Source organism: Panthera uncia, chromosome F2 (assembly GCF_023721935.1).
Source record: "Panthera uncia isolate 11264 chromosome F2, Puncia_PCG_1.0, whole genome shotgun sequence".
NCBI lineage: Eukaryota > Metazoa > Chordata > Mammalia > Carnivora > Felidae > Panthera > Panthera uncia.
In genome coordinates, this window is record NC_064812.1 from 35562662 (window position 1) to 35590190 (window position 27529).

Genomic DNA, 27529 nt, shown 5'->3' on the forward strand with positions numbered 1-27529 from the left:
GGGGGGGGGGGGCAGGGCTCTGGGCCGGGGCTTCCACCTCTCCCAGGGAGGAATGCACCGAGGGCCCCTGCTGAGGGGACGCCGAGACCAGGGCTCAGATTTCCATGAGTGTGATCTTGAAGCCTTCCACCATGCTCTCCATGTTGAGAATGAAGGTGTCCTCATTCGAGTAGTGCTCAATGATGTTGTCGTCCATGTTCACCAAGATGCTGCCGGGGAGGAGGGTGGGGGGTAAGAAACAAAGATGCCATCAACAGCAAGCGGTGGGCAAGGGCCGACCCAGGCTGGGGGCTCCCCTAGCCATTCTTTGGCAAGGGAGGCTGGGAAGGGTGGAGGAGAGAGGAGGTAAGGCAGGAAAAGAAGACCCTCATAATATTTTCTTCCCGCAGAAACCAGTCTGAAGAACCCAAAGCCTCGACTGGTCAGCACTAACCTCACAACTCCTTATTAAACAGGTCTCCGGAGGCATTCAACCCAACCCTCTTGCTTTATAGATTAGAAAACTATGGCTCAGAGAGATGAGCCGGAAATCACACAGTAAGCTAGTGACAGAGCCGGGTCCTACACGGGTCCCCCGTTTGCATTAAACCATACTGCCTCTTGAAAATACACTTTAAGGGGCGCCTGGGTGGCGCAGTCGGTTAAGCGTCCGACTTCAGCCAGGTCACGATCTCGCGGTCCGTGAGTTCGAGCCCCGCGTCAGACTCTGGGCTGATGGCTCGGAGCCTGGAGCCTGTTTCCGATTCTGTGTCTCCCTCTCTCACTGCCCCTCCCCCGTTCATGCTCTGTCTCTCTCCGTCCCAAAAATAAATAAAAAACGTTGAAAAAAAAAAAATAAATAAATAAATAAAAGAAAATACACTTTAAAAAAGTACTCCAGGGGCGCCTGGGTGGCTCAGTCAGTTAAGCATCCAACTCTTGGTTTCGGCTCAAGTCATGATCTCGTGGTTCGTGAGTTCGAGCCCCACATTGGGCTCTGTGCTGACAGGGTGGAGACTGCTTGGAATTCTCTCTCTCTCTGTTCCTCCCCTGCTTGTGGTCTCTCTCTCTCTCTCAAAAAAAAAAAAAAAAAAAAAAGTACTCCATAGTCAGAGGAAGAGGAAGATGAAGAACTGTGGCCACCCCATTGGGAATGTAATGTGTTTCAGGGTTTCAGAGACCTTGTGTTTACTCTTCACAGCAGTCTTGAAGGTAGGGGTGACCATCACCACCTTGCAAATGAGAAAATTGAGTGCAGGGAAGGTCAATCAGCTCCCCAAGGTCATCCAGCTGGTTCCTGGCTGAGCTAGATCGGAAATTGGCTTTGCCTGGCTCTGAAGCTCGCCCTTCACCACGTGTGACCTATGGTCAACTATCCCAAGTGGATTTAGTTTTAAGAGAACCAACAACCTCCAGGGTCTCTCCCTCATTTGGAAATCAGACAGATCTCAGTTTGCCATCGAAGAACTGACTCATTTGACAGCTATGTGTCATCTGGCAAGTTTAGGAGCCTCAGTTTATTCTTCTGCAAAAATAAGAAAAACAACTCCTCTCTAGACGGTTGTCGTAAGGATTAAAGTTTTTAGCGCAGGGCTTAACATGGCACTCGATGGAAGTGAAACATTATCGCCGTCAGACTGTACGTCTGCACTGAGGATTTCTGCTCGGCAGTAAGACCTTGAGACACCACTCAAATCTCATCCTCAAAGGAATACACTCAGCCTATTGCACTGACTGTGAGGAAAACTGTAACATACATTTAAGGGAGCGTCCCAACAGGGCTCCAGTGGAAAAGGTCTCCCATTTGACTCCTGCTCTACCAAGAGACCCATCACTCAGAAAGCCTGAGCGTCTCAGCAAATCAATCTCCTTTATGACAGAGGCTCAGAGAAGAGTCTTAAAGACCCGTTTTCTGTGTTTTGTAGGAAAATAACTCCAGAAGCTGACTCAGTGGAAACGCTCTCCTGGGACTAAATCCAGCTCCCGCAGCCTCTACTCTTAGACCCTCATACGCAGGAAGCCCTAGGAAGGCTGGGGGGTGGTAGCGTGGGGAGGAATAACAAGAGCAGTGTATATAAAGCACTTGCAGGGGGCCCAGAACCTACTGAACGCCTCATAAATGAGTTATTGTTCTTAACGCTGAGAATAAGCAGGTCCAACGGTCATTTAGATCATTTTGTTAATATTCACCTCAGAAGAATTCGCTATACCCTGAGCGCTTCTGGTTCTTCATGTGTCACCCTGAAACCAACCCCAGAGTAGCATATGATTCTTTACACACTCCACACTTGGCAGAGCTGACTCTGCCACTCTCCCCAGTGTCCTCACCCCTTCCAGACCCTTCTATTCCACCACTCTGACATTGCAATAGGACATCTCAGGCGGCATCATGACAATGCACTGTCTCCCTCCCTCCCTATCTTATTAAAGATCTTCAAAATGCACTGCGTTTGCAAGCTGCTCAGCAATCCTTTGTAAGGATGACACACAGTTTTTATAAAAGGTGGAAACAGAACAAAAGGCAGACACCATTTTTTTTTTTTTTAAAGGGACTATGTAGACTTCTCTGATTTGGAAGTCAGTTTAAGTTGTTTCTTTCTTACCCTTTTTTGCTTTTCTTGTAAAGCTTTGCGATCTTCTCCACAGGCAATCCGTATTTCTCAGATATCTGTAACACCAATAACAGAAAGGCAGATGAGCATGGAAGGGGAGGCTAAGCAGAGAGAGGCAAGAGAGAAACCTCCGCTCTCAGTCTCGTGGAGATTCTCCTGGGTGCCTGTATCCTCCCAATATGCCTCAGCTGCAAGGCTCTCAGGTGCCTAAACCTTGAGTCATTCAACAAAAGATTCAGCCACGTGGTAATTTAATCTACAATAAAGGTATCATCTCAGATTAGCCGGAAAGAAAATGGACCCCGGCCCCGATGTTGGGTTAAATAAGTAGCCATATAGAAAAAATTCAACAAGTTAAGCTGGATCCCTTCTCTACTTCTGACATCAAAATAAATTTCAGATAGAGCAAAGATTTACACGTGAAGGCTGAAACCATAAAAGTATAAGAAGAAACCATGGGTCAGTTCTTTGTATTGATGTCATCTTCAAGGAGGGAGGATCATTCCAATGAAGACATGAAACCTGAAGAAACAAGGTCAAAAGGTTGATCAAACAACAGAGAATTACAAATACCGGTAGAGCAAAATCTGCCATAAGAAGCGCAAGACAGACAATATACTATGAAACTTTCTTGTCAATGGGAAAAGGAAGAACCCAGCGTGAAGAAGTAACTCACAGAGAAAAGCACAAGAGGACAGTAAGTACAAGAAAAACTGTACCACCTCACTCCTCACTTTAAAATTTCAAATTAAACCAGTAGGATGGAATTTTATGTTATCAGGCTCACAGAAACTAGAAGAATGATAATATGGTGTCAGCTAGAGTGTGAAAAACGTCAAATCTCGTATTCCATAGGAGGAGAATATTTTTGAGGGGAAATTTAGGAAAAGGTCTTAAAATTTAAAAAGCATATTCCCACATATTCCACCGCTAGTAACTTGGTCTATGGAAATACGCCCAGACGTACGCAAAGCTTTTCAAAGCATCATTGTTCATAATAGAGAAAACCGTATATAACAAGCACTCATTAAGTATGTTTTGGTATCTTCACAGTCGAAAGCCATCCAGTCATTTAAAAATGTGACAAGCCTATATGAAAAATAAAGTCCTTAACACACGAAGGGGAAAAAGCCAACAAATTGCAAAACAGTATATATGGTGTGACCCCATTCATGTTTTTAAAGAAATAAGTATGTAAGGAAATAGAAAATATGTGAAGGACCTGCCAATCTATTGATCTATTAACAGCGGCTACCCTGGGAGAATGGACAGAAACGAGACTCTTTTACTTTTCACTTTGTACCATTCTGTAGTGGCTTGCCCTCCCCCCGTCCCCCTTTTGACAATGATTGTGATTCACTTTTACAAATATAAAGCAATCAGAGTTTAGAGATGGCTTCTGGAGAGACCTACCCTCAATGTCTGTCATGCCTTCTCTGTCCCAAATCCAATCCACCAGCCTCTTCTGAGCCCAGCAGCTGGGGGGGACTCACAGCCAGCTAGGATAAGTGAGTTCTGGGACAGGGGCAGCTGGGCAGTGGAACGGGGGCTCTGAAAAGAGGCTGAGGAGCCCTAGGGCACAGGCAGACAGCTCTGGATCCCCAGAAGAGCTTATCCCACATACAAGCACACATTCCCACCTCTTACCCCTCCACTTGCACAGGAAGGACTCCTCACCCCCAGAATAAGCCCAGAGGAGCAGAAAAGAAGGCTGAGAGGGCAACAGGAGCCTGGGGAACCAGCAGCCTGCCTGCCACTCGTCACTGCTCCATCACTGATGGGACCGCCCTGTGCCCACAGCAGAGCCTAAATGTGCCCAGTATGTAAAATAACATGGCCTGGGGGCAGCGGAGAGGATGAACGGTGCTTGTGTTGTAGGCATCCATTTGAACAGAACATTAAAAACACACTTATGAAGATTGCACACACATGCAAAATTCTGATCCAAAAATACGATTACTGAACTAAACACATTCTAAAGTTCAGTAAATGAACTGAAAGACTGGTAGTCAATACAGCAAACCAACAGTATTTGGAAAGATCAATTAGAAAAACAAGTTCAAAAGCAGAGCAAAGACATGGAGCATAGAGGAACTCGTGAACAAAAAAGGCAGCTTTAAAAAACAAGAGCGAACAGAGAGATTTGAAGAACAGAGGTAGGCCACAGAAGATGTGACTATCCAGGGTCCCAGACAGAGAAAAAGGAACTGATGGAGAAGAGGAAATAATTAAACAAATAATAGAAGAAAGACCCAGGTTTTTGGACAAAGCGGGGGGGGCTCCTGAATCCCGGGAGAAATCAACGAGGAAAGACACGCATCTGGCCATTCTGAACAAAGTGCCAGATCTCCAAAGGGTAATAAAAACATTCTGAAACCTTCCAGAACAAGTTACCACCACCACCCCCCTCCAAAAAAAGGAATAGAAGAATAAACCTGGCTTCGGTCTTCCCATCTGCAACATTAGAAACCAAAGGATAGCGGAGTAACCTCTATAGACTACTGAAAAAAAAGAACTTCACCCCAAGAACCTTGTACACCAATAAGTTATGCCTCAGGCATCAGGGTGAAAAAAAATGGTATCGAGGAAATGCAAAAGTTCAGAGAACATTTCACCCAAATACTCCAGGAGGAACATACCCACAAAAGAACGTTATCTAAACAGAAAATGCATCAGAAGGGAGATTTCGGCCAGGTGAAGGGGGAAGACAACAAACCACTAGCATTGTGCCATAAATACATTTTTAAATGTATACAAACTCTACAAACACCCTCTCTCCATCTATCTATATTATATTGATATATACTTAACTACAGATAGACAGTTATCTATCAGGATGTAACTGTGTGTGGGTGTTTACATAGTTAGATGGAATGGGGGTGCAAAATAAGGGCCAAACAAAGATTCTCGAAGTAAAAAGGACACACTAAGGGAGCAAATCTCATCGTTTGTTAGAGTGAAAGCATCAAACTATCTCAGCAACACCAAGAAGTCGGGAGTCTGTGGGGACGGAGGGGTGAGCACCCCCGACGCACTCCGGCTAAGCAAGAGAAGGCGGCAGGAGAGGGAGAAACGAAAGCTCTCACGGCCTCGCCTCGTGCTGGGGGGAGCTACATACACAGTGTTGGTGCAAAACATAGCTGGAATTTCATCTTCAAATCACAGAGAAATGAGGAGGGACCGAAATAACTGAGGAAACGTAAACAGTAACTTTCCAGAAAAGGTGGAAAACAGCAAGTTAATAAGTCTGCCAAGCAGAAGAGACAGCAAGAGGAAACTGCAAAGTAAAATCAATAATAAAGAAAAAGTAATGCAGACGACAGAAAATCCAGTCTATCCGTCATTATACCAAATGAGAACAAACTGCCTTTTTCCATCGAAAGCCAGAGTGTCAGAGTAGGGAAAAAAGAAAAGTTAAAAGAAGGACGAGAAAGAAAGAGAACCAGCTGGATGTTTAGCAGAAAAACACCAGAAGCAAAGGCTAAAGAGGGGATGGCTGGAGGGCTAGCAAACAAAGGAGAGCAGGGGTGAGGACATTTGTAGACAACAAGGTGAGCGTTAAGGTTGATGAGGTTACAAAGGATATTATGCAATGATAAAAAACACAGTGTAGGAAAAGGCGTAGCAATCTTAAACTTGAGGCTCCAACAGCACAGCACTTGAGCACAAAGTACAAGATGGTGGGCAGATTTGAAAGAAAAACAAGTATCGCGGGAGACTTCACCACACGAACAAGCACAGTACGGTAGGAGGACAGGAGTCGCCCATACTCCCGGTTTGCTTTTAGAGTTGGACACACCTAAGGCAAGTAAGAACAAAGGAATAATATAGTCGCTATGCTAGATTTAATATTTCATATACACACACACACATCTCCTAAAGAGAATCTATCATGTGTTGGGTCACAAAGATAAGCCAAATTACATCAGAATTCATTAGAAATGCAAAATTCAAAGTTGCCACAAATGCTTAATTATTTGGAAGCAGGGCAGTCCCCTTTTATCCATAAGGATACACTCCAAGATCCCAGTGAATGCCTGAAACCTCAGACAGTAACAAACCCTGTAGGTATACATACACACACACACACACACACACACACACACACACACACACACACACAAAAAATGTTTTTTTTCGTACACATACATACCTATGAGAAAGTTTATAAATTAGGCACAGTAAGAGATTGATAACTAATAATAAAACAGAAAAATTATTACAATATGTTGTAATAAAAGTTATGTGCATGTGGTCTCTCTCTCAAAATATCTTACTGTATTGGACACACCCTTCTTTTTGTGATAACGTGAGCTGATAAGATGCCTACGTGATGAGATGAAGCCACACGAATGAGCTGAGCGTCAGGCTATTGACCCTCCAAAGATCATCAGGGGATCATCTGCTTCTGGACTACGTCTGACCACAGGTAAGTGACACCGCGGAAAAGCGAAACTGGGAATAAGGGGGCCCCAGAACCCTGGCTGTGTAACAGCTCAGCACCCCTCCCTCAGACTCTCCAGTTCCTTTAGCAACCGTCTGGGGAAGATGCTATGTTATAGCTATCTAAAGAAGCTCTAACAGCAGCAAGTTTCTTTGAGCATCGTCATGCTATTTCCAAAGCGGGGAGATAGTCTGAATAAGGTAGGATGCGCACAGATTTTGTCACTCCTCCCCAGGCTCAATGCCGTTGCCCTTTGGGAGAATTTCTACTTCCTTCCTCTCGTCTTCCCAAGCCCGGCACCTGCGCTATCTGCCGGGTCCTGGCGTCCACACCTGCTCTTGCCAACGGAGAAGGAAACGCTGACGTGCGCTGGTTCGCACCCAGAGCAGAGCGCTGCGAGTGGGGCCTTGCTGAGGGATGGAGGTGTGGCCGTTTCTCAGGAGTGAGCTCACCGTGGCCCCCACCCCGTGGGGCTCCAAACCCACCCAGTCAACAGAGCTGGTGCACAGAACCAGTGCTGGAGGAGCGGGTCCCCTGGGCATCGTTCCTGGAGCCGCCACTCCCTGAGCACTTCCGGGTTGGTCTCAGCCAGCGCTCCCTAACCTGGGGTCTGCAGATGCCAGGAGGACGCACATGAACTGGGGTGGGGAAAGCGTACATCTTTATTTTCGCTAACCTTGCACTTCAATTTAACCTTCCCTTCAGTCAGGAACATACAATAGTCTTAGCGGTAACTGAGTTTTGTTACCAATGGAAGTCACAGATATTCTCATGTCTATTAGAATTACGGCACAGATCTCGAAATATCAATTACGTTCATCCATCAGACTTCGAAAGTACAGTAGTTAGGAGTCCCACCCATAGATCATGGATAGATCATGAATAATAATGCATGAATAAGGAGTGCATATATTCCCGTAGCACAAATATTTTTCATTAAGGACTTCAATGTGATCGATAGAATTGGTTTCCTTTGTAATCCTGTGTTTTTTATTTTGTACATTGAAAAACTTTATTCAGAGCAGGGTCCATAGACTTCATCACACTACCAAAGACGTGCCACAGCACAAAAAGGGAAGAATTTCTGATCAGTGTTCCCTACGTGAGAACTTGCTGTCGGCTGGACCATGTGTTATTTGTACCTGATTATTATTCTGACTTGCTTGGCCTGAAAGGGTTTGTTTTTTTTTTAACTTTGGTCGGTGTCGTTTGGAACTTCTTTTTAAAATAAAATAGGGACATGTTTCTACCCAACGCCATCAGACTCCTCTCTTGTGAAAGAAAAGTGATTCTGATTCTTGGTCTTTTCAGAGGTTTGACTCCCAATGCCCCAGAGCAGGAATGCAAATACCTCGGCTCACAAATCAGTGGATAAGGATCAGAACTAGGCAATTTGCATAAAACCAGCACAATTCCAGTCTGGACTTGGGTCTGCTGGGAGTGGCAGCAGCGGCTAGCATTTATTGAGTAGTTACTAAGTGCCTATCATAGGGGCACATAACACTCTGATCCAACAGATCAGATCCATCATTACAGTAAATAGGTACCTTTCTGAGCCCTGTTGGTCAGGTGAGGCAACTCGAGCTGACAGTCATTAAATAATTTGCCCTGCTAATAAGTGGCAGAGACAGGTTTCAAAGGTAAGAATCTGGCAGTCCGGTTTCAGATTCTGAACTCTTAGAGAAAATGGGCATACGAGAGACTGAAGGGCAAATGTCTGCCCTCCACACAACTGTCACAGGCAGAGGGAGCGGCGGCTTGATAATACGCCACAGTGACACAACGTCCTCTGCCTCCATGCCAGGCGAGGAAGCGTGTTTTGGCAAGTTCAGAAACCCTGGAAAGAAGTGGGACTGTGCAGGATATCATGTGGAAGAAGCTGGCCATCTGTCAGTGGGTTATAGAAGGATTGATTCCTTCTGCCCAGGCCCTGGATGATATCACCCCTAAACCCTGCTCTCTATGCAAGGAAAAGATGTGCTGCACGACAGTTCTCTTGAAGGCAGCAGTTAGTAAGAGTGCTTGCTTTTTAATCTGTGCTTTTCAATTTACCTGCAACAGTGATCCACTTCTTTTTTTCTTAATTTTATTCTTTTAATGTTTGTTTATTTTTGAGAGAGAGAGAGAGAGAGAGAGAGAGAGCGCGAGCATGAGTGAGGGAGGGGCAGAGGGAGGGGGAAACACAGAATCCAAAGCAGGCTCCAGGCTCCAAGCTGCCAGCACAGAGCCTGACGTGGGGCTCAAAATCACGAGCCGTGAGATCGTGACCTGAGCCAAAGTTGGACGCTTAACCTACTGAGCCACCTGGGAGCCCCCACGATGATCCACTTCTATAATTTTTAAAAACCCATCATTAATATTTTTAAAGACCCCAAAGACTTCCTTTACACCCTGGAGGATTCTAGATCTTGGACATATCTCATCAATGTGTTATTGGTTGGTTGCCTGATGAGCTGTAATTTTTAGACTTTTAATTTGTAGAGTATTATCTTTGCCCAGAAACCTCAGGTATGTGACAAACAGAACTTAGAGACTCCCACTGATTTCCACCAATGTAGGACTCAGTCTGCCTTGTCTAGAGACATCCAACAGGACAGCCTGCTCTGGAAGGCAGTGACTTCTATTTGGGGTTATAAACTATTCAGTGTGGGCTCTAAGAAACACATTTAAAAAGGAGGAGACTCTGGCTTGCAAACACTTCCTCGGTGGCTGCATTCGACCTGTCAAGAGAATCAGGAAGCAGTGGCGTTTATCGCCATGCGTGAACAACTCGGTTGAATTGAAGAGGGTGCCACCAGGCCCACTGAACAACCCCTTCCCTTGTGTGCATCAGCCAACTGAACAACAGAGAACATCCCTACCCCTTTCTCTAGCCCCTTTGGCTTGGAGGAATCTCAGTCCACCTCCCTACCCTGTAGTACTTACAGTTATCCTCTATCTATCTATCTATCTATCTATCTATCTATCTAATCTATCATCTATCTATAGAGTATTTCTATGTGTTACTTTTAGGTGCCATGTATGTGGCCTCATTTAATCTTCAGCACAACTCTACATCTCATTTTATACCATTATCCTTATAACGATGGCCCACGTTATTATTCTTATTTCAGAAATTATGAAACTGGGGTACAGAGAAGTTGAGTAACTTGCCCAAAGCCACATCACTCACATGTGTCAGGGCCAGGATTTGAACCTGACCGTGTGGGGTCAACCCCTACACATAGTACTTTTGCTTGATGGTTTATTATTGCCTCCTTTTCTTTCCTTCAGTTGTTGTGAGCTATGACTTGGAAAGTTTATTCTTCTGGAAGTAGCTTTTCATGTGTGGACATCTCTCTAATTGGACGTGAGCCACTCAAGGGCTTAAGTCGGCGTCACCACTCTGTGGAGCTATCAGCCCTTGGGAGACCCCCTTTCTGGGCCTCAGTCTCCACCTCTGTAAGATGGTGATGACGCCAAGTTCCCAGGGGGTATTGCAAGGACTAAATAAAGCAATGCATGTGAAGCCATGCCACCCACAGCACTCAGCATGATGGCCTGTATATAGTAGGTGCTCAGTTCAGTCAAATATTTATGCTCAAGGATCTGGGGATACACAGAAGACACAAAGTCCCTGTGCTCGTGAGCTTTACACTCTATTGGGGAGGAGAAAAAAAATAAACGTCTAGCAAATGTTAAATATGTTAAATATGGAGTAAAACAATGCACGGTAAGGGAACAGCGATAGAAAAGCCATTTCTGTAGGTGGTATGGCCAGGCCCATCTCAGCAAGGGCCATGTAAGCAGAGACCCGAGGGATATAAGAGAGTGAGCCTTCAGATCATGATCTCACGGTCTTGTGAGTTCGAGCCCCACGTGGGCTCTGCACTGACAGCATGGAGCCTGCTTGAGATCCTCCTTCTTTCGCTGTTCTTCCCCTGCTCACACACTCTCTCAAAATAAATAAATGAACTTAAAAAAAAGAGAGTGAGTGAGCGTCGTCCACACGGAGGAAGAACACTCCTGACAGAAGGAGCAACAGGTGCAAAGGCCCTGAGGTATGAGTAGGCCTTAGGGGACTCAGAGACCAGCAAGGAGGCTGCGCAGCTGAAGATTCATTTGTAGGATTACTAAGTCAAATCACTTGGAAAAACCAAAAAACTTTAAAAACTCATGTCAACTCCACTACCACCATCGTCATCACAAAATCTCTGTCTGTAATCAAGTTTAAAACCTAATTGTAAGAATAAAGAAGCCCAAGTGAATCACCGAAGTTACACAGATGGCTTAGTTGACATGATACCAAATATGCAGATGAAAAGAGGAATATTCTATTTTATCCAAATGACACCAAGTATGGGGGCATTCAGTAACATCTGCTGACAGAGAACTAATTTTTTCTATCCAGGTGTCTACATCTGTATGTATAATGATATTACGGCATTGAAATGAAGGTGTGGGAGGTTCAGGATGAGTAAAAGAATTATCCACTCCTGAAGAAAAGCGACCCAATATGACACAGGTTGAACAATAATTCCATTCTTCTTTGTTGTGATCAAGAGTTCTAAGATAGTGAGAGATCAAGGGCAGTACAAACAAATAGAACAATTTTCCAAGGTAGGCACTGTCCACAGTTTACAAGGAAGGAAACAAAGGACTCTGAGTGCCATTTGTGAGACCGCACAGTCATGATAGGCGCCCAGTCACTCATGTTTGCCAATCGTTTTTGCCTCTGCGTGCACTACTCTCCCCCATACCCCCAGCCAAGCAAAGCAAGGAATGTGTAATGAACTCCCCTGTGAGATATCAGAAGTTCAACTCTCCTATGGTGGGGGAGGGTTGGCAGAGGTTACTCAGTGGGTGAAAACAAAAGTTCAAATAAAAACTTGCACATGAATGTTCACAGCAGCACTATTCCAAACAGCCACAGGGTGGAAAAACTCCAAAAATCGAACAGCTGATGAATTTGGAAAAACAAAATATGGTATATCCATACAACGGAATATTATTCGGCCATCAAAAAGAATGGAGTCCTAATTGTACTACACCATGTTTGAAACATTATGCGGAGTGTGAGAAACCAGCCACAAAAGACCACATATTGTATGATTCCACTTAGAGATTCCACTATCCTATACATTTTAATGTTTTGCCTCACAACCCAAGATGCTGTAGCCGTTTTGCAGACCCACAAATGAGTTGGGACGGTCCCCTGGCAGTGTCTCCGTCACCATAGAAAACCCAGATCCTCTATAACACAGTTGTACTCAAAAACAAAAACAAAACAAAACAAAAACAAAGTGGCGGTGAGAAATCATATTCAAAGTAGAGTCATATTAAAGTCATATTCAGATGGATAAAACATAAAATAACTTTTCCTGAGCCCAGGTTCCACCGTGATCGACTAAATTAGGGATGAGAAGGGAGGGAGGGACTTCAGATATCTCTTACCTCCGATATATATACATACATCACCTTAGATAACCTCAGATAGTAACCTCAGATATATACGTGAGGTCATATTTTTATTTTGGGTTTCACTATCACAGCTCGCAAGACACTTCCTAATTGTTTTTCTTCTGTGCCTATTTGGAAGTTAGACGTATCTAATTTGGTTTCATGCAGAGACCAATGGAAACTCACAGATTAACCTTCCTGTATAGCAATCTTACTCTGATTAGCCTTAAATTGACAGGAATTGGCAGTTTGTCTAAAGTTTCCTTCTCCTTAAGATGCTAAGAGGCCCTGACAGTGATGGAGATCAGATCAGTGTTTCCCTAAATCTGTTTTTTTTTTTTTTTTTTTTTTATAAAGCTCATTCTGGAGCCATCTGGAAGGCTGCATTTTAATGAACGGACTCCAGCTCAGGAGAACACAAGCAGGTTTCCCAGAGGCTGACGGGTCCCCCTGCTTACCGCTTCCATCAGGCCCTTCACCGTGGGGGATTTCAACATCAAAGCGTCGAACACGTCGTCCGTCTCCTTCCGCACGTACAAAAGCACTGAAAGAGAAGCAGAGGCGAGGCGGTGACCCAGGAGCCCACACAGCTGCCACCACTCCCGGCCACTTCCTGACACACACCTGCCAGAGGCTGACAGTATCTGCGAGGTCGCGGACCCCGGACCCTGATGACCCCTACAAGGGTGACTGACGCACCTCCACAGACGATCAGCAGCCGGGGGGCCGAGGCCCCTCGATGGAGTATACTGACAACTAGGCTACACTTAGCAGGCTGTGATGCTGTCCCACACTATTCACATGTCCATGATACATCTCTTTCTGTGACCTCTGACTCCTATGTATTCATCTGATCATTCAACAAATATTGCAAATACCCATGAGGCTGTGTGCTACGAGCTGAGGTGCAGCCCTGAATTAAGGCATGGTCTGCCCTTAAGGAATCTGTAGTCACTTAGGGAGGCAGGAATTTGAGGCATTCCTCAAATAAGCAGATAGCCATCCGGGGTTGGATGAGTTCAGAAGGAAAAAGACACGAGAGAGTGCTTACAGGGCCTAGGCTTTTCCCGGAGGTGGGGAGGTGGGGGGAGAGGGCAGGGAGAGCAACTCCAGGCAGACAGACTAGCATGTGCAAAGGCCCGGGAGGTAGCCAGTGCCTGTCAGAGGCAAGCCGAGGGAGAAGAGGAGGACGTGGAGTATGGGCCTGGCTTTGACCCCAGTTCACTGTGGGGCCCTGCTCACTTACCCTCTCCAAGCGTTGATTTTCCCTGGAAAACGGGGATAATAATGTTGCCGTGAGACTTAAATGCATAGCACCCACGTGGGGCGCTTAGCACCATGCCCGGCACCCAGCGAGCACCGGTCCACCCTCGGCACATGCCGCGATGAAGCACCTGTCGCGGTTCTAGGTTCCTCAGTGGAGGTAAGCACAGCTTTGTGTTCACTTGTCTATAACGGAACAGTCCCAGTTTGCTGAAGCGCTGACTAGGAGAGATGGTCGGTACCCCAGACACCATCAGAGAGGAGAAGACACTCTGCCATGGCAGACCCTTCCCTACACCCACTACCCTAGGGCGTGGCCCAGAAACACTGGGGACCTCATTCCGATGTGACCCTCCAGCCCCCTGAGCTGACTGCGCTTTCTCTCTCCTCCCAGTGATGTGGGTTCTGGCTCTAACTTCAGAGGGAGGGACAAGGCCAAGACTGAAGCCCCCTGCACCTGGCTATTCCAGGAAGAATGTACAGTCAAGAAACCCTGCTGAGGGGTGCCTGGGTGACTCAGTTAAGCATCCAACTCGATGTCAGCTCAGGTCACGATCTCATGGTTCGGGATTTCAAGCCCCACACCAGAGCTCTGTCTCTCTCTCTCTTTGCCCCTCCCACGCACTCTCTCAAAATAAAGAAATAAACTTTAAAAAAGAAAAAGAAAAAAGAAACTCTGCTGAGCCTCTGACCATAGTCAGATACCAAGAGAGCTACGGTCACCACCAGAAAGAATGAAGCTGGAGCCAGAAAATGAAACCCACTCTAACTCAAACTCCTGCCCCTTCTTCCCACCCCTCCCCAGTCCCCAAGGACGTCATTAAAGCTGCTTGCTTTATAAAGGCAGAGTCTACGTGAATGCACATGGGTTCTGCCTACATTTTCTTTCTGTAGACAGCAGATGTTCAGTTTGTGCACGACAAAAAAGAAAAAAAAAAAAAACAACCCTGAAGTATTGCAAAGTTTCTTCTCTTTACCAAGTATAAAAATAAACTACCAATTAAATAAACACATTGAGCGTGTCTCCAAAGATGTCAAAACTTAGTCCTTTGGAAGGAATATTTGATAGTTTCCATTTCAGCTAAAATGATCTAAAATGATCTGGTGACCTAACGGCGGTGTAAGAGGACTCAGCGTCAGCAGTACAATGAGAAAAAATTAGACCACAGGCCCCCCCACCCCAGGTACAACTAGATGAGGAAAATTAAATTCTAAAATATGGCGGCTGTTACAGCGAACCTTCTATAACTTCTTCCTGCAGCCACCAACAGAAAAATGTAGGCTGACACTAAGGAAACCCCAAACATATTCTATTAAAATGAGTACTGCTTCCATTGGGTTTACAAACTTCTTCTTTTAAAATCATTGTCTTTGAAAGAGCATGGCTGATACTCTTGCCCCAAGTGTCACCGTAAGGGGTTAAAGGCGGGATGGAGGCGTGTTGACGGGCTGTGGGAGAAACAGGGTCGTGCCACCGTCCCCCCACCCCCACCCCGGCTGGGCATGCTGACAGTCACACAGGGCACGCTGGGCTCACAGCACACCCCCACAGCCTGCCCCAGGGCGTCCGCTTCTGTCACTGTGCATCTGAGGGAGGACACTCAAATAATCAACTCCATTAACGACAGCATTAAGGTCCATCTTGCATCCCAGACACCACAGGAGAGGCAGACGGCCACAGGGGCAGGCTCCAAGTGACTCCCACGGAGCCACCCAGAGAAGTAGCTACCAAGGCAGAACAACAAAGAATGGCACTGGTGATAATTACGATCATTTTCTCTCCTTGGAGAACTTCCAAGGAATAAACAATAGCAACCATCACTGACCCTGATTCCTCCTGTTTGTCAAAGACCAGCTCAGACTGGGAGCTCCAGGCGAGGGGCTCAGGAACTCCACTGTCCTTTTTCCAAAGAAAAGCCACTCCCAGGAGAGCATTTCTCTATTGCTGGTGGGTTGCAGCGCCCTCATGTGTCTCTATGATTTAGATGTTTCGAAGGCCGCAGACTTGCTTTTTGGTCACAGCCCGATAAAATTCCCAGTGGCAATTTTTGTACTGACCTCACAGTCTCAAACTAATCTGAAAGACACAACCATTGGACTAGCCAGCATGCACTAGATATGGATGGGAGCTACAATTCCTGTCGCCTGTGTGGTTCTTCATTTCCATATAATTCTGCCTTCATTCTGAAGTATGCGATATAAAAGGCACGCGGGAATGGTGCTCAAAATGCCCTTGAATGTTTGATGGTAAGCCTGTGAAATCAGCCAGTCTTTTAAAGGTATAAATGTTGCTAATGTAATTAACACCACCCAGGTATTCATGCTCTTTCCATTTTGAAACACGAATTACTTATTCACGATGAATAGACCGTAACTAGATGCAGACCTAATAATAAAACTCACAGCTACAATAGTGAACAGGGTGCTTACTATGTGCTAGGCACCTGAGTTAAGTGTTTTACATACATTAAAGTTCACCGGTCCTCACAGGGACTCTAAAGGTAGGAACTCTTGTCAGCCCTGTTTTACAAATGAGGACTTGAAGGGGCAGGGGGTTCTTCCCAAGGTCATACAACTCTGAAGGGCTGAGGTAGGCTACAGAGGGGATGCTCTTGACCATTATGCAAATCCCATTACAACAAACAGAAAAGAAAATGTCTCATTAGCAAACAACTCAAGCCTGTGTGGACGGCGAACATATTTAACCTGGTAACCTGACTCACTGAAATTCCGGTACCATATGTCTAAGATCCCTGGGAGCTCCTGGTGTTGGCTATAGCAGGATATGGGGGGAAACGGCCATTCCCCACACTTTCCTCTTGCTCCAAGGAAGGCCAGTGAGTCACGTAGAGCCTCGACATGCTGAGCAAGACATTGACACACTCTCGCTTTGTTTCTTACTCTCTTGATGAAGTGGAGTAAGATCCTTGACTGCGAGAAAGTCAGTTGTGAGGTCAGAACTCATGTATTTGTACGAGGTTAATCCTTTGCATCTATGGAACGATTCTTCTGAGATGCTATTGTCACATACGCAGCACAAGTTTCTTTTTAACCTCTGACCTCACTGGTTACGTTTCTCCCAAGGCAAAGGAGAGAACCAGTGCCCAGAAAGAATAAATGTTTGCTTATGGTGCTTACAAGGATAGGACTGAAAGTGAAGGAAAAGACTGTGGACTTTCCTGTGTCAATAAACAATCCCCAGGCCAGCCCTAAAGCACAGGGCCTGGGCGGGGCTGCATGGGTCCCCGAGAAGCGCCCCCACCATTCATGATGGGAGGGTGGGTAACCTTGGCAATGCCAGTGAGGAGATACCTCGCTTCATCCCTTCTTCTTTCATCTGCTTAGAAGGTGCTGGACCAAACTCCTCTTCCATGGGCCTGAACATCCGTTTGACAAGGACACTGCTGCTAGAAAAGATGGGCAGAAATTGTTAAGTAAAGCATGCAGGGGGCCAAAAGAAAGGTTCACGTGTGCGTTTCTGGGGCTTTTTCTTTTGCTTATGCCATCCTTAGTTTTCCACAACTGGATCCACTCAGCAACCTCCCTCCTCCCCCTACAGGTCCCAGGTCATCCCTGTCTGGGGCAGAACACACGTGCCAATGTCTTTGGGGCATGGACCAAACACATACTCCTCATTGCTGAATATGGACCCAAGATGAGACCTCTGGGTTTCAGCCACTCCATCCCACACCTAACCTCCTTCCTGCTCAAAAGATCGGGGCTGGGGTGGGGAGAGCAGGAGTGAGCCCTGGGGTCTCTGTGGTCTCCAAGTTATCAACCCCTCCCATCTAGCTGGGGCCTGAGTGTCCTGCACTTTCTTGCCAGCCCCTGAGGGCACGGGGTGGCGGGGGGGGGGGGGGGGGGGGGGGTTGGAGATGATATGGGCTCGCCTGGCTGGCTCAGTCAGTTCTGAGGCTGCCCCGACTTTCTGCCCATCTATGGCTCTGTCTGGCTGAAGTAGATGGGACCGCAGTGGTAGAAGTTCTCGAGAGACCCAGACCTTGGCTGCCCAGCCGTTTCCTCCCCTGGATCCCCTCCCTCCACTCCCTGGATCCCATACGGTGCTGGGTCCCCACATGTCCCCACCGGAGCCGTGCTGGTGGTTCTGCATTTCCTCCCAAAGTTCCTGACCATTCTGGCCTCTTTAAGGAAAGCGAGAGCTCTTTGAGAGGAATGGAGATTAGAAGGACAGACTGTCATTGAAGAGAAGTCAGTGATGCTGGGTACTGCGGGCTGCAGGTGTGTGCCAAATGCATATGCTGAAACCCCACTCTCCAGTAAGGTGACATTCAGGGGTGGGGCCCTTGAAAGGTAATTAGGACATGAAGGCGGAGCCCCTATGATGGGATGAGCGTTTTAATAAGAAAGAACTGCCATGTGAAGACACAGCGGGAAGAGGGCCATCTGCAAGCCAGAAGAGGGTTCTCACCAGACACCAACCATACGGGCACCTGATCTCACACTTCTAGCCTCCAGAACACATTTCTGTTGTTTAAGCCACCCGGTTTATGGTATTTTGTTATAGCAGCCTGAACGGGCTCAGACACGGAGAAAATGCTCCTGAATGGAGTCTTGGTATTCTTCAAGCCCTCAAGGGAGTAGACAGACATTGAGAAATTTCTACTGTCTCTGGAGATGCCTGGAACCAGGCACGTGAAGCAATGCCAGACACGCAGTTCAGTAGAATTGTTAAGAAGTGAACTCTGGATCCAGACTACTTTGGTTTAAACCCCTGCTCTACAATTTACTAGCTATGGGAATATGGACAAGTTCCTCAACTGCCCTGAGTCTCAGATTCCTTGTCTTTAAAAGGAGGCTGTGGAAAGAATTAAATAAATTCGACATACAGAGAGCACACACAAGGTTGCCTCCTATAAGTGCTACTTGTTAGAGATGATGAGGACAATGATGATTAAAGGTGGAGAGACGAGAGAGAGAGAGAGAGAGAGAGAGAGAGAGAGAGAGAGGGAGGGAGATGGAGAAGAATAAATATGGCAGAGACCTTGAAAGACATCCAAGTTTCCATGTACCATCAGAGAACAAATAGTCCACTTTGGTCCAAGTTTAGGACCCATGTTGGAAAAGCTTCCTGCACGGCAGGGTGACATTATATCAATACCAAACTTCCAAGATAATACAAACCCCTGCTTCAAAGGCAACTCCCCATTGGCATTGCTGTCATTAAGAAGCTATTTATCAGTTCTCAAGTCAAGCCAGTGGTGGGGTCCAGAGGTACAAAGTGGTACAAAAGTATGGACATCTCAGTAAGTATTTCTATTAACTCTAATAGTTTAAATTATTAAACCAACAATACTTTATCATCGTATACTCTAAGTGTTCCAAAAAGGCCTATCAATTTTTTTAAATAACTTCATATTTTACAAAGTACTTTTCATCTTGTTGGTCAGTTAGGTCTCATGAACCCTGTGTGAGCCAGCCAGGGCAAGGTGTAATCTTATCCCTATTTTAGTGAATAAGTACAGGGCAATGCAGCTAATAAGCAAAACAGACTGTTTAGAGAATGTGGCTTTGAGGGACGACTCATGATAAAGGTACTCAGAATCCGAGGTAATGATGAGTGAGGGTATGAGAAATCGATATTAAGAGTCAGCATTCTCTTTTATTCCCTAGTAAGCCAAATGGCGAACACAACTAGAGGGAAAACTCAAACTCAAGTCCCAGTTCATGCCAGTAATAAACTGTTAGGGCACTGTTTCTTCTGTCTTCACCTCACTCTGTTATCATAAAAGCAGGTCATGTTATTCCATTGTCTTGGAAATGGAGTGACCGTGACCTTGGGAACAGATGATTAAAAATCTATTCACACAGCTCCAGTCTGGTGATATTTAGTAACAGGTACAGAGCCTGAAATATCACCAGACATGCTCTCCTGCTGTGTGAGGGTTCCTAAACCAGTGATTTTCTTTTTCTCACCAAGCAAGATCTATTTATGTTTCTCCAGTTCTGCTGACTTTTGATAGCACCCAATTCTGAGCCATGACAAACTCTGCCATTAAAATAACATCTTGGATAAAACACATGTCTCTTGGGAGTGCAAAAAAAAAGTGCTTTTTCACACTTTTGAATCAATAAACCCAGCAGGAGTCAATCAGTTTGTGTGGTCTGGATTCAAATGTTTCATTTATTTTCAAAGGCAAGAAAAGAGGGCCAGGTATGACAGACTCACTTAATAGGCGAAAAGACACAAATTCCAGGTCTCCTAATGCCTTGTCCAATTACGCTGTATTGTACCACTGCGGTACCAGAGAAGGACCAGAGAAACAGAAGAAGGTGCTTCCTCTGACATCAACCTCTATTTCGCTGGCAAATGTGTGGCTGTGAGTGACCCCAGGTTTAGCAGCCCATGAAGCCATTGCCTTGTGGGGTCAATCTCAGGGAAAGAAAGTCGCTGAGGTACACACAAACTGCTAAGTCTCATCAGAAAAAATTTGGGAAGGTGTTCAGCTCTGAGGCCTGGGTCTCTGGCCATACCTGCCAAGCTCAGGTGCACTAGCCATTTGCCCCTAGTGAGGAGGCAGCAAAATAAAGTGCAGAAATGAGTTGCAGCCACCATGGAGACACAGTTTGTCTATTTCACAACTCTGCTTATGGTCTATGTGTGCTAATTACCATGTCTGCCTCAAATGAATTGAGCTTCCTCCCCTCAGAAAAGAGGAGGCCCTCTTATGTTCAAGTCCTTGCAAGGTCTCCTACAGGATGGAGTAGGATCTCAATTGATTTCAATAACACATGACTTGTTGGGTAATCATCCCAAAATGACTTTAATCAATACTAGTTTGGGGCAGTGACAGAATTCATCTGACCGAATTAGCAAAACACAAACAAAACCCACATCTAGATTCCATAATGATTACTGGAGTTACGAGCTCAAAAATGCAAGGAATAACCAGGTCGGTAGGCCCCCAAAGGATTATTTGAAGCGGAAATACAGATATTCCTGTTTCTGACAAGATGTTGCAGCTTGTGGCAAGCCAGTGTTCTAGCCAAGAACAATGTGAAACTGTATAAAATTTAAAAAACAAACAGAAGACCTCTTGAAGGTATTGGAGACTGCTGATGGGGCAGCCAGCGAGCGCTTCAGGAGCAGAAATCTCAGGGAAGAGAACACAAAGAAGGTGAGCTGGTGATCAGTGAGGCACTGTTCCCTCAGAGCTAGTTCTCGACTGGAAGCAGAGGGTGATCATCCGAGCAGAGGCACATACGCAGGGACAAAGGCACATACGCACAGCTTTTGGCAATCTTATGAAGTTAGAGAAACGGAAATTGGTGTTTGGTGCTGCAAAGATATCTAAGGCTTATGGGAAAACTTCCAGAGAGTAGGGAAGCACAGAGAAGTGAGCCAGACAATGTAGTATTCCTTCCAAGGCATGTGCCAAGTCGCTAAACTGCACAGGACAGGAGACTAGGAAATTAAGCAGAGAGCTCTTGAAAATCATAGAGGATGTTTGGGTAGTCTCCCCACGCTAGAGAGGCAAAAATTGGATTCCAGACCCCACCAAGAAGGAAGGCCCATAGAAAATTTCCTCAGAGCTACAGTCTGGGGGTTAGGATAAATTAGAGGTAGTCTGAGGCTAATACAAACTGCAATCCAGCTTAGTGTCAGTTCTGCCCTGACTGGGGTATAGTGTTGTGCATTCACGCAGGCTGTACACCAGAGGACAGGGAAAACCTTCACAAGAGAAAAACATGGTCATCCAGATCTTCCGTAATTTTTACATATATTGTTCATCATTCAACTAATGCTTATCAAATATACTAATAAAAAGGACCGAGGGAAAAAAAGACCATAGAAATATGCCCACAGAAAACACACTTCTAGCATATTATTATTTGAGTTACCAGATTTGAACATTAAAATAATTGTAATTATTGTGCTCATGAAAATAAATGACAAGACATATAGAGCTGGAATCTATTAAAACAAATAAACCAATTGAATGGAAATCCTAGAACTAAAAAGGACAATAACTGAAATTAAGAACTCAGTAGATGAATTTAACAGAGTTGAAAGTTAGGTCAATAGAAAATATCCAGGCTGGTGCTTGGTGAGCAAAGAAGACAGAGGTTTGAGAAAAGCACATAAAAAGCATAGGGACACAATAAAAAGTTCTAATACCCATTTATGATCTCAAAGGGGTGGAGAGAGGGAACACATAAGAAGCACTATTTGAAGACAGAATAGCCAATAATGTTCCCAAACTGATGAAAAACATCAACCCACAGATTCAATAAGTGCTATAAAACACCAAGCAGGAAAAAAGTAGAGAAAACCTACATGTAGGAACATCTTAATGAAAATTCCAAAAAACATTTTAAAGCAGTCTCCTCAAACAATAAGAAAGGGAAGGAAGGAAAAGGGGAAGGAAGGAAGGAAGGAAAAGGGGAAGGAAGGAAGGAAGGAAGGAAGGAAAGGGAAGGGAAGGGAAGTGAAGGGAAGGGAAGGGAAGGGAAGGGAAGGGAAGGGAAGGATGGACAATTACATGTGAAATAGCAACAATAAGACAGACCTGTGACGTCTCAACAGTAATGATGGAAACCAAAACTGAAAGAAAGCAACTGACAACTTGGAATTTGGTATCTAGCAAAACTATCCTACAAAAGTGACTGTGAAAGAAAAGCACTTACAACAAGCAAACAATGAACAAACAGTATGCGAGAACTCTTTGCCAAAAGCTCAACAAGAAAAATATTAAACAGAGTTCTTCAGGCACCAGGAAAAAAAAAATCCCAAGGCAAAACAGAGAAATCGAGGAAGAAATGAAGAGCAGTGGCAAGGGTAAATATAGGTTAAATTTACAAAAGGAGTTTTTAGTTTAAATCTTCCAGTTTGCAAAACAGCAAAGTAGTATACAAGCATGAATAACTGGTACTAATGTAAGAAACTGATGAAAATATATTAAATATTTTTTTTAAAACTCCCCTTGCCGATCTGATACAGATTTGAGTACTACTGGGTGGGTTTTTAAATTCAATATCTAACATTAAAAAATTAAAATGTATCAATCAAAAAGCAGGCGGGCTCCTTACAACTACATACAGATCTGCCATTACCTTGAAATAAAAATTTCAATTAAAAACAGAATTGAAAATGGGAGGCAACACAGCGGCAGTCACTTGTGTAGCTATTTCTCATGTTATGAGAATCAATATCTATGGCTTGGGATAAAATTTCCAAGGACAATCTCACATATACGGATTTAAAAAGCGCTGTATCTCCACTTTGATGGTAGTGGCAAAGAATTCCCCTGAGAAACGGTGTGAGATGAGCTAAAATGTAACTTTAGTAATGAGAAAGACACTACGTCAAAGATGAATTATAAGAATTTAAAGAGGCGCCTGTTTGGCCCAGTTGGTTAAATGTTGGCCTCTAGATCTCGGCTCAGATCACGATCTCACCGTTCATAACAGTGAAGAGCCAGCTTGGGATTCTCTCTCTGCCCCTACCCTGTTTGTAGTCTCTTTCTCTCTCTCTCTCAAAATAAATAAACTCAAAAATATTTTAATAAAAAAATAAAAATAAAAGAATTTGAATAAAAGTGTTTCATAAAATGTGACAGGTTTCTAAATTATATATTATTCTTTAAATGTAGGTTAACTAAATCAATAGAGCAAGTGTCAGTAAATCATTGATGCTTCTGGAGATAGCTGTAAAGGTTTCACTACTCAAACTGGCTCCCAAACTTTAATTTATGTTTTCATTTCCTCTTTGGGACATTAAGGAAATTGTCCTCTATTTTTTTTTTTTAAGTTTATTTACTTATTTTGAGAGAGAGAGAGAGAGTGAGCATGCAAGCACATGAGTTGGGAAGGGGCAGAGATAGGAGAGGCTTTACACGGTCAGCACAGAGCCTGATGCAGGGCTCGATCTCACAAACCATGAGGTCATGACCTGAGCCAAAATCAAAAGTTGGACTCTTAACCACCTGAGCCACCCAAGAGCCCCAATTGCCCTCTGCTTTTAATCACCTTTGTATTCATGTTTTTGTGGTAAAACAAAGCCTATCATACCCTACATTTCATGGTTTGCTTAGCATCCCTTATCAAAGAGAACCTTATCGAAGACAAATACTTGGAGCTCTGAGAAACTGCCCCTTTAAAAGAAGTAGTGCAGGGGTGCCTGGCTGGCTCAGTTGGTTAGGCCTCCAACTCTTGATTTTGTCTCAGCTCAAGATCCAGCCCCGCCTTGGGCTCAGAGCCGGGCTTGGAGCCTGCTTAAGATTCTCCCTCTCCCTCTGCCCCTCCCAGCTGGTGCACATGCTCATGCTCTGCCTTTCTCTCTCTCTCTCAAAAAAATTGTATTGCAGAATTCTAGAAGAATTTTATTTTGTGCTGATGAACACAGGGTGATGACTTCAAATTTAATATTAAATGCACTCCCTGGTGATCGGTTAATAATCTCTAATTTCCCCAAAGGCCAAAAGGTATTGAGTTTTACTCAAAGCCTTTGCTTTCAGGCTGGTAGATGACTACCAGAATTGCCTCTTTTTCTCAGCAACACTGTGACCAAGCTCATGGTTTGGTTTGGCAAGATCTAAGTACTCTCCTTCTGGCAAGAGGAATGGCAGGGCCCTCTGCTGGCGGCACTCAGCATGAAGAGTGAAGTCACTCTGGGAGCTGTCTCTCTGAGCTGGTATGGGACCAATCTACAGGGTTGCCCTGCCCAACATTTGTCTTCTGGTTTTTCCTAAGTTTCATGAGGAGATTATACAATGGGGCTTCTTCTCTTTGAGAATGAGCGAGGAGATAAGAGAAGGTTTTGGAGAGGATTGTGGTCTGAGGATCCTAAGCAGCACCAAGGCAATGAATGGAAGATTTATGGAGGAAAATCACTTTCCTCCAGACACAGGACCACCCAAACTTGCCAAGGGTTCCTGTGCCTCAAATGCAGTGCGAAAGCTACAGAGCTGCTAGATTGAAGGGACCTCACGGCAGGAAGGAATAGGGGGCACTCCCGTGCGGACGACTGTGGACAAGAGAGTAAGGCAAGAAGGGTTTTCCAGGAACTAGAGAGGTCAGATGGGGATGGAGGCCGGATCCCCAAAAGTAACGGAATAGACTTTCCCACCATTCATGACATTTCATAGCAATTTACATATGATTTCAGGGGGTTTAAAGCCCTTCCCTCTTCCCCATAAGAGCCATTCATGAATCCCTGGTTAAGGGCCCATATTCCACAGGAAATTCTTCCTGTCTGGCTTGTTCTTTCCATTCTGCTTCATCTCCCTCTTTTCCATTTCCCAATTAAGTTTAATTTACTGGGGGCCTGAAAAGGAACCTTAACAATAATAATAATAGCCATGAGTTTTGTTTTTTGAAAGCACCTTCCATAGGCCGGGACATTTGAGATACTAATGCCTGTAAGTCTATCAGTTAGGTATTATTATTTGCTACTTTTAAGTAAGACTCCAAACAGTTGTTCTATTAAATTACAGAGCTTGTAAAAGCCTGATTCCAATCATGGCCGACAGGCTCCTGAGCAGTGGTTCTCAAACACTGCTGAGTTTTAGAATCACTTGGGGACTTTAAAAAGGTCTCCCTACTGGGATGCCTGGGTGGCTCAGCCAGTTAAGCATCTGACTCTTGATTTCAGCTCAGGTCATGATCTCACAGTTTGTGGGATCGAGCCCTGTGTCAGGCTCTGTGCTGACAACATGGATTCTGCTTGGGATTCTCTGTCTCTCAAATAAACTTACAAAAAAAAAAAAAAAAAAAAAAAAAGGTCTCTGTACCTAAGCTGCATCCCACACCAATTAAATAAAAATCCCCATAATTTTCATCTCCCAAGGTGATTCCAAAGTGCAACAAGAGGCCTGCTGCTGAGAAGTGGTACCCAAAGCCTCTGTATCTAACTTGTACCCTTGCCTATGAAACAAATCTGCACGGGGTCTGTTGCTTGCCAAACTCACACGAGAAGTCACCCCAAACCATCGTTTATCATCGGACAAGGAGGCAGGAACAGGCAGGTGTTCCTCTTTTTGTTCTGTGTGGGCCCTTGGCTGATGACTGCTTCCCATCCCACCTCATCTGCGTTTTCTCTGGTTTCCCTCTTTAATCTCATTCAGGTTTACCAGCACGTCAGGCCACAGGCTCTACTGGTGAGCGAGCCTGTGTCTGACCAGCACGCTGGCCTCGGAGCTGCTGGGGGAGGGGCTCTGGTGTGCCTCCTCCCGCTGGTGGCTGCATGAATCCTGCTCTTAATCAGATGCCTTCATACTGACTGACTGTGCCTGGCAGGGAGTGTAGAAGTGGCCAGAGACAGCCCTGACGGAGGCTATGCAAGTGCCGGGGACGGTGACAGTCCTCGGGGCTCGGTGAGCTGACCCCCTCTGCCAGGTATACGAATCCGGGCTCGTCACAACGCGGGTCCCGTACCCCAAAAGATGAGCCGAGGATGTGCCTTTGCCACGGCCAGAAAGCTATCACGGTGAGGGCCCGTCTCTATGCCTCTTTGGCAGTCACAGATCAAGAATTAAGAGGGTTGGGTGACAGGACACGATGGCTAAAAGCAGGCCACGGGGAGAGCAGCTAGATCGGGTTCCAACCCTCTACCACTGCCCGCTGTGTGGCTTGGAACACGTTTCTCAATTCGAAAGTTCCAGTTTGCTCATTCTAAAGTGGAGGTAATTACAGCACCTTCCCCATGGGAATGTGGGGAGCGTTCAGTGAGACAATGCATAGAAAGCACTTAGTACGGTGCCTAGCCAACATATCCACTGAAGGTTAATTATTACTTTTACATATAACAATAGGCAACTACCAACTCCGTATTAACACTGAAGCTCCAAAGCCACCCGCATTGCTCAACTGAAGTCTAATTGGATGTATGAGAGACACAGACTTGGGCCTCAGGCCTCACGATTACACAATAACAAAGGGTAGCTCTCACTGAGAAGCCAAGCCACACGAGTTAGAAGTGGGTCAACTGGCCACCTCAATGCTGCCAACTTGCAAGGAAGGACCGTGTAGGCTGAGGTAGACTCACAGGTGAGGTCTGCGCATGAAGCAGCACTTGGGTCTCAGACACTTGTCACTTAGGAGGCTAACTTTTCCCATGAGAAGGGAAGAATGTCAGTGCTAGATGAGACCTCGAAGATCACCTCATGCGAAATCCTCAGGCTACGGCTGAAGAAACCAAAGCCCAGAGACCAAGGAGCCAGCCCCAGGCCTCACACTGGTAAGCAGCGGCCCAGGAGTAGAATGTGGGCTTCCTTAAGCTCAGAGTCACTGTTCTTTCCATGACGCCACACTGTCCCTTGTGAAATATGTGAGTAACAGATTAGAACCGATAGCGCTAATCTTTCTGTTCATTCCAGCCACGGCGAATATATTACCTATGTGCCAAGATAAAAAGAACAATCTAATTTGGTACTTAGCAAATTCAGAACTCAGAATTTAGAGGCCAGATCCTGGATGGACAAGGTTCAGCTACTAACCAGCTGGGGAATGACCCCTTTGAGATTCTTTACCCTTTAGGCCAGAGGATGGCACACGTTTTCTGTAAAGGGCCAGATTAGCAAACATCCTGGCTCTCCTACACAGGGCTCTGTTGTGTTGGAACGACTCAGCTCTGCTGGTGTAGCCACAAGGCGGCCACAGACAAGACATAAAGGAATTAACACAGCTGTGTTCCAATTAAACTTTATGGACACTTGAATCTCATAGAATTTTCACGTGTCGCACAATATCATGCTTCTTTTGGATTTTCTTTCCATTTAAAAATGTTCAGAGACAATATGAAAACAGGTGGTGGGTTGATTTGGTCCTCAGACTG

The 27529-nt window shown here is 45.3% G+C and overlaps 1 protein-coding gene across 2 annotated transcripts in view; it reads right to left on the reverse strand.

Annotated features, from left to right (window-relative positions):
• GRHL2 (grainyhead like transcription factor 2) overlaps window positions 1–27529 on the reverse strand; it is a 173928-nt gene continuing 146399 nt past the window's right edge. Inside the window, exons 13-16 of one of the 2 annotated variants that reach the window (XM_049633542.1) lie at window positions 17050–17141; window positions 12933–13018; window positions 2583–2647; window positions 1–209 (exon numbers count right to left, since the gene is read on the reverse strand). In XM_049633542.1, coding sequence (XP_049489499.1) covers window positions 95–209; window positions 2583–2647; window positions 12933–13018; window positions 17050–17141 — 358 coding nt within the window. In that variant the 3' untranslated portion in view covers window positions 1–94. Of the gene's footprint in view, window positions 210–2582; window positions 2648–12932; window positions 13019–17049; window positions 17145–27529 lie in introns of both variants that reach the window. The other variant, XM_049633539.1, reaches the window with a different exon arrangement.